Here is a 7405-nt window from a genome sequence, read left to right on the forward strand (position 1 = left end):
TCCTTTTCTTCAATGTTCGTGTTGATGTTATAAAAAAAATTTAAAGTAATTAATTAAAATATTCTGGCTTAATTGCTTTATTTTTATCAATAGGCATAATTAGACTATGGATCGACGAGTTAGAGGTAGAGAACGTGGGAGATCAACTAGACAACACCCCGAGGTTGGTGGTGATAGGGAACCTGAGGTCAATTAAAACCATGGTCAAGAGGGCGTGGTCGGAGACCCAGTGGCCACCGCGATCAATAGAATAACTGATGTGTTAGAGCGCATGACTGAGCACCAGGCCCTTGGACCAGTGCATCACCAAGGAGGCCCAATCAATACTGAGGATCGGGCATTAGAGAGATTCTTGAAGTTTGGACCTCCTAAGTTTTATGGAGGACCAGAACCTGAGGTAGCAGAAGGTTGGTGGGAGAGGATCTCTGACATTTTTTGCAGCTCTAAACTATGCGGAGGAGAGACACGTGACTTTTGCAGCATTCCAGTTTGAGAGAGTTGCTCGTTCCTGGTGGAACCTAGTTAGGGTTAATTGGGACAGGAACCATATTCCTTGGACTTGGGCGAACTTCACAAGGGAGTTTAACGCCAAGTTCCTTCTTCCTCTCATCCAAGAGAAAAGGGAGGATGACTTCATCAAGTGTAGGCAGGAGGCGGTGAGTGTCGCCGAATATGAGATTCAACTCATGAAATTGTCCCGTTATGCTCCTGAATTAGTGGCCACGGAGCAAAGGCGTATAAGGAGGTTTGTGCAGGGACTAAACGTGGAGATCCATGAGGGATTAGCTGCTGTCCGGATAGACACTTTTGCTAATGCTGTAGAGAGAGCTCAAAGGGTTGAAGTTGCCAGAGCTCAAGTAAAATCTTTCTAGGCCAAGAAAAGGTTTGCCTCTAGTAGCAATCGGGAACCGACGTATGCAAATGCTCCACCGGCCAAAGTGGGTCGAGGAACGGGTGGAGTAAATAGTCCTGGAGCACACGAGGCGCTCTAGCGAGAGGAGCTGGGGCAAGAGGTACCGGGTGGAGAGATATCAGAGTTAGAAAAGGACCAAGTGGAAGGGGTCAACCTAGGAACGCCTCGCAAGGAGGTCGTGTGGCAACCCCTCAGGTAACTGGTGGGTATTGCAGGAAAGCTGGCCATACTGAGGACGGATGCTGGAGAAAAGAAGAAAAGTGCTTGAGGTGCGGAAGCAGTGAACTCCAGATTGCCGGTTGTCCAAAAAACCAAGAAGGTGGTACCCCGAGTGCTAGACAAACTACTTCTGGAGGAAGTAGGCCGAAGGTTCCTGCCAGGGTGTACGCCATAGACGACCGACCCGTACCTGATTCTTCGGAAGTCGTGGAAGGTACTCTTCCAATCTTTCACCGATTAGCTAGAGTACTAATTGATCCTGACGCAACTCATTCATTTGTGAATCCAACTTTTATGTCCGGAATGGATGTAAACCCTGTCAGATTACCCTTTGATCTTGAAGTTAGGACACCCATGGGTAATAAAAGCATAATCACTAGCCTGGCCTATAAGAATTGCGAATTCTGGATTGGAGAGCGTAGGATGCTAGTAGATCTAGTCAGTTTGGACATAAAAGGTTATGATGTTATTATAGGAATGGATTTTCTAACTCAATACCATGCTAAGCTTGATTGCAAAGCAAAAGTGGTAGAATTTTGGATTCCCGGGGAAACAATTCTGAAATTGGATGTGAAAGGCAGGTTAGCATCGTCTGCTATGATTTCGAGAGTTCGGGCAAGGAAAATGTTGTATAATGAAGCGCAAGGTTTCTTAACTTTCCTGATTAACGTACCCAGTGACCAGGTTAAGTTGGAAGATGTACCAGTGGTAAGGGAATTTATAGATATGTTTCCCGAAGAATTAAAAACATTACCTCCAGAGAGAGAAGTGGAGTTCAAGATTGAACTGGTGCCGGGAACGGCTCCGATTTCTAAGACTCCATACCGAATGGCTCCTGCAGAGCTAAAAGAATTGAAAACTCAATTACAGGATTTATTGGAGAGAGGTTTTGTTAGAGAAAGTGATTCGCCATGGGGAGCACCTGTTCTATTTGTTAAGAAAAAGGATGGAAGTTTGAGGTTGTGTATTGATTATCGGGGATTAAATGAAGGTACAATTAAAAATAAATACCCTCTACCATTGATTGACAGCTTATTCGACCAGCTGCAAGGATCAGTAGTTTTCTCCAAGCTGGATTTGAGGCGAGGGTATTATCAGTTAAAAATTAAGAAGGAAGACATACCTAAGACTACTTTTAATACAAGATATGGACATTTTGAGTTTGCAGTCATGCCATTTGGATTAACCAATGCACCAGCTGCCTTCATGGACTTAATGCAGAGAGTCTTTAAAAAGTACCTGGATCAATTCGTAGTAGTCTTTATTGATGATATCCTAGTATATTCTAAGACTTGAGAGGAACATACTAAACACTTGGAGATAGTTCTGCAGATCTTAAGAGAGCATAAATTGTATGCTAAATTTAGCAAGTGCGAGTTTTGGCTGGAAGAAATTTCTTTTCTGGGGCACAAAGTTTCTAAAGATGGAATTGCCGTGGATCCGGCAAAAGTTGAGGCAGTCACAATGTGGAAGCAGCTAGAAACTCCAACAGAGGTCAGAAGTTTCTTGGGTCTAGCAGGTTATTACAGGCGGTTCATCAAGGACTTTTCGAAGATTGCTGGACCTATGACAGAGCTGACAAAGAAAAATAATAAGTTCATTTGGACTTCGAAGTGCGAATCGAGCTTTCAGGAGTTAAAGAAGCGCTTAACATTAGCTCCTGTTTTAGCGTTGCCTGATGGAGTAGAAGGTTATGTCATATACTCTGATGCCTCTAGGGAAGGTCTAGGATGCGTACTAATGCAAAAGGGTAAGGTAGTTGCCTATGCCTCTAGAAAATTGAAACCTCACGAATAAAATTACCCAACGCATGACCTAGAACTGGCCGCAGTGGTATTTGCCTTAAAGAAATGGAGGTATTACTTGTATGGTGTGACCTTTGAAGTTTATACGGACCACAAGAGCCTTAAGTACTTGTTCTCCCAAAAGGAATTGAATTTGAGACAGAGGCGATGGGTAGAATTTTTAGAGGATTATGATTGTTCTATCAACTACCACCCTGGAAAAGCCAATGTGATAGCAGGCGCTCTAAATAGAAAAGCCCAAGTAGCGGGGTTAATGGTAAAAGAATGGGACATGTTAGAAGAGGTTAGTAGTTGGAACGCTCGCTTGGAGAAATTGAAGTTTTATTTGGGAACCTATTGTTGAAGTCACCATTATTGGAGCGTGTTAAGGAGGCACAGAAAACAGACCCTATAATCCAGAACAAGTTGGGGAAGTTGCAAAAAGGAGAAACCCTAGACTTTAAATTAGGGTCTGAAGGAGAGTTAAGGTTTCGAAATCGAATTGTGGTTCCAGTTGATGAAGGGTTAAGGAAAGAAATTCTAGAAAAATTACATCGATCGAGGTATACTATACATCCAGGAGTGAACAAAATATATCACGATGTGAAAGAGTTATACTGGTGGGACGGTTTGAAAAAGGACGTGGCAGAATTTGTACAAAAATGTTTGATATGCCGACAAGTAAAAGCTGAACATCAGAAACCTTTTGGTTTATTGCAGCCACTAGAAATTTTCGAATGGAAATGGGAACACATAACCATGGATTTTATAACGGGATTGCCTCGAAATCAAAAAGGATTTGATGCGGTTTGGGTGATAGTTGGCAGGCTTACCAAGTCCGCACATTTCCTACCTATGAGCATGAGCTTTTCTTTGGAAAAATTGGCCAAGTTGTACACAGAAGAGATCATGAGATTACATGGTATTCATATAAGCATTGTGTCTGATCGTGATCCAAGGTTTGTCTCACGTTTTTGGCAGATGTAGACACCAATATTTTAGTGTAATTTGCATTTACTATTTTTGTCTTAATTTTTTATTTGTCGTGCTAGGTTTATTCACTTTTTAGTTTTTAGTTTTTATTTTATTTTATTATTTTATTTTTAAGCTTTAGCATAGAATTTCTCGGGAAAAAGAAAAAGCATTCAAAAATTATGTTTTAGTTGTTTTGATTTAAATTCAATGTTTTCTTGGAAAAAATATGAAAAAAGGAAAAGAAGGAAAAAAGAAAAGAAAAAAGAGAAAAAAAAGGAAAAAAAAAGGGGAAAACGAAAAATCATCAATCAAACATAATTTGTTGTTAGGCATTTTATTTTCTATCTTTTATTCCGAGTTTTCTTCTTATTATCTGCTTTTATTTAAAATATTATTTTTGCATTATTATTGTTAAAAAAAAAATTTTTACATGCAAGCTGAGGAAACGTAGCTTGCAAGGACAGTCGCACATGCCCATCGGAGGGCTCTAAGATGCCCAGTAAAGCCTCCACTCTCATCCTCACCTTTCAGGTGAGGGTTTGAGAGCAGGTTTCTAGTATAAATAGAACAAGAAACGCAGCTTTGAGGGGGGATTGGAATGGCTAAAAAAAATCTGAAGGGGAGCAGCCGAGGGAGAAGAGATAGGTGACGTTTGAAGAGATAATGGGGCGGCTAGGTTTGGAGGGTAGAAAGAAATCAGAGAGAGGCTATTGACGGCGTGGATAGCTAGAGAGAAAAGAGCCGAGAGTGAGAGAGAGGAACGGCTAAGGAATTCTGGGGGGAACGGCTGGAAAAAAAGAAACCAGAGAGAGGAGACCGAGAGGCTAGTTAGCGGCTGAGTGGGAGTGAAACCAGGAGAGGAGGGGAGGTCTGATGAGCGCTCTAGTTGACGGCGGCTGAGAGGGAAGGCAGAAAACAAGGACGAACTGGGAGTGAAGTAGAGAAGAGAAGAATCTGGTGCCATCTGAGACAGCCGCTACCTACCGGAATCAACCACCGTTGCTGCTTGCTGTCGACCGTCATCAAAATGGACACTGTAAGTTCTTGCCTTTTTCTCATAGACAGCTTCTAAACTATGTGGATCACAAGTTTATTTGGTATCCTTGATGGCTGATGTTGAAGTTCCTTTCGTGAGTATAGCCTTTTGTTTTTAGATCCTTAGATTAAGAGTTTGCTGCAACAAGATTGAATCTTTCAACTTGTTGCAGCAGTTCGGGCACGTCAGTTTCTTTTCCTTTGTTTTGTTGCTGCGGTTGCTCATTTTGACCTATCTGCTTTGTTGTCTACTTGAGAGAAATGCCATGAAACAGCGTCTGGTGTTAAAATGTGCCTGAAAAGTCTCTACCTTTGAAACTAAAGGATGAATTTGAGGTCTGACGAGCTCCTCCCATACTCAGTTTTTTATCAGATGTGCGTTCAAAGTTACCTTCTGGTGATAGTTTTAGGAAGCTTGATAAATATCTGAGATGGTTTTTTTGGGTTAAGGTCAGCGTATGCTATCAGTTCAAGTCAGTGAAGAAAATTGTTTTTTTTTTTTCGTGGATGCATTTTGAAACCGGGAGGGACTTGAATCTTAACCATGCATTGGGTATTTACTCTCTGGTTTGGGACTGATATCTTTAAGGGCTAGAGTTTAAGATTTCGGCAGGTTTCATGGCACTTGGTTGTGTTGTTTTATTGCATCCTATGGAAATACTGAAGTTAAATCTATCCAGTTGTACGCTACTTCGCATGAACTTCGTGGTTGTTAGCTTAGAGTTGCAGATTTGAAACTTTATTTATTTCAGTTTCTATTTGATTGTCTTTTGCTTGGCCGCAAGGTACGTTTTGTTGCAGCTTGTGTTTCCGGGCAACAGCTCAAAGTTCACTTGCTAATTCGAGTGCTCAGTGTTGTCAAGGAATATTTGGATGATAATTTCTTTTTGCAAAAAATTGCCGCAAGAAATCTGTTTTTATGCCTACTCTCTGCCTTGTTTCCCTTCGTTTGCATGAGTGTTTTTCTTGTGCGTGATAAATGTTGAGCTTGAAACCTTGTTCAAGATGTTTGAGTGACTAGTAAGACGCATTTGCAGAAATCTAGAAATCAAGAGAAAAAGAGAGAGAGCCTCTACGTAAAAAATATGCATCCTCAGTTGCGAGTTTTTCCTTTGCGTTTTGCTGCAATTTTCATGCTTTTTGTACTTCCGAATCTGTCGGGGGGAGAGGGATATTGAATCCTTGGTCTGTTTGGCATTGTATGACCTTGTTTAGTTGAGTTTTGTGGGATTAGTTTGACAGATTTTGCATGTTCATTTGGGGGTAATATTCATGGCCATTTTTCCGGGTATGTGGAAGCCGGCAAATTGCAGAAAAATCAAGGATTTGAATAACATCTAAAGGTCCTGAGGTTTTGCTTGTGTTTGTTTCCGGATAGGTGTTTGGGTTGGTGCTTTGGTGATAATGTCATAGGATTGGTTTGATGTTGTCGTATTCCATGGCAAATTGTGAAATGGTTGCAGCTCATAGTATGGTGAAGTAATAGCAGAAAGTTTAACCGTAACCTTGCATGAAGATTGCATGAAAAACTCTCGAAAGTTGCCTCTTAAGCCCCCCAAGTCTCCCTTCATTTCACTATGACCCAACCAATTGAATAATGTCCTCAATTTGGTCCTTGGCAGTCTTAATTTTGCAATTTTTATTGCTTGTTTGCTTCAAATAATTACCATGTTTTGTTTAAATTGCACTTCATGCATGAATTTAAGAGCTTTATGACCATGTGAGCCCGTGTTTGCATGTTTTCTTTAATTTTTTCAAATAAATTGGTACCTTGACCATTTCTTTTATTTTGGAGGATAAATAAGCCATTTTTCTTTCATTTGGACACCATTCCAAGGGAGGTATAATTTCTTTTATCTTTTTTGTCTCTCTCCTATGTGATCCAATGTGCTAAGTGAGAATTGCATGTCTACTTGGCTTTCCTTGCTTTTCCTTAATTCCTTTCATTTATTTCATTTACTTTTGCATTTATTAAGTTATTCTTTTATGGGGTATGTGTACACCTCTTGGCTTGTAATAGATAGGGTTTGGAGAGCATTTTTATTCATTTTCCCTCTTCCCCATTTGTTTTAGTTAGCAAATGTAATAGTTAGGGCTTTAATTGCCTTATGTGTCTTGCATGCTTAGTTGCTACGTGTTAATTTGCTTTATTAGGTTCTTGCATTTAGTCGAGCATGCTAAGTGTTATGTGCTACGTGTTTATAGGTGATTGGCATGTCTACTTGCTTTCTATAGTCGTAGATGAATATGATGGATGAGTGCACGCCACCACACTAGTCCAACGCTAGTTGTGGCTTATTGTCCCGTTTTCCACTAGTCCAACGCTAGTAGGAATTCATAGATATGGGCTAGTCCAACGCTAGACCCAATAGGCCGTCCCCTCTCGTTAGCACATACTTGCATGTTTCACTACATTTCATACATTTTTCTTAGTTTTCTATCATTTGGCATGCCCCTCCAATCCTTTCCCGCATTTTAG

The 7405-nt window shown here is 40.7% G+C and overlaps 1 protein-coding gene across 1 annotated transcript; it reads left to right on the plus strand.

The window, feature by feature from the left end:
• The first annotated feature begins 271 nt into the window (after nucleotides 1–271).
• Nucleotides 272–3903, plus strand: LOC140008722 (uncharacterized). The gene is made up of 6 exons (XM_072053577.1): nucleotides 272–407; nucleotides 718–857; nucleotides 1109–2018; nucleotides 2523–2887; nucleotides 3080–3220; nucleotides 3637–3903. The coding sequence occupies exons 1-6, from the start codon at nucleotides 272–274 to the stop codon at nucleotides 3901–3903; spliced, it is 1959 nt and encodes a 652-aa protein (XP_071909678.1).
• Nucleotides 3904–7405: the final 3502 nt, after the last annotated feature.

This window comes from Coffea arabica, chromosome 6c (assembly GCF_036785885.1).
Source record: "Coffea arabica cultivar ET-39 chromosome 6c, Coffea Arabica ET-39 HiFi, whole genome shotgun sequence".
Taxonomy (NCBI): domain Eukaryota; kingdom Viridiplantae; phylum Streptophyta; class Magnoliopsida; order Gentianales; family Rubiaceae; genus Coffea; species Coffea arabica.

What these genes read in the sequence shown, in the direction of transcription:
- LOC140008722 (XM_072053577.1), top strand. Translation starts at nt 272, where the DNA reads ATGACTGAGCACCAGGCCCTTGGACCAGTGCATCACCAAGGAGGCCCA. An exon ending in ACAGGATTTATTGGAGAGAG is followed by an intron (nt 2,019 to 2,522) that starts GTTTTGTTAGAG and finishes TTTGGCTGGAAG; the next exon opens with AAATTTCTTTTCTGGGGCAC. An exon ending in AATGGGACATGTTAGAAGAG is followed by an intron (nt 3,221 to 3,636) that starts GTTAGTAGTTGG and finishes GGTTTATTGCAG; the next exon opens with CCACTAGAAATTTTCGAATG.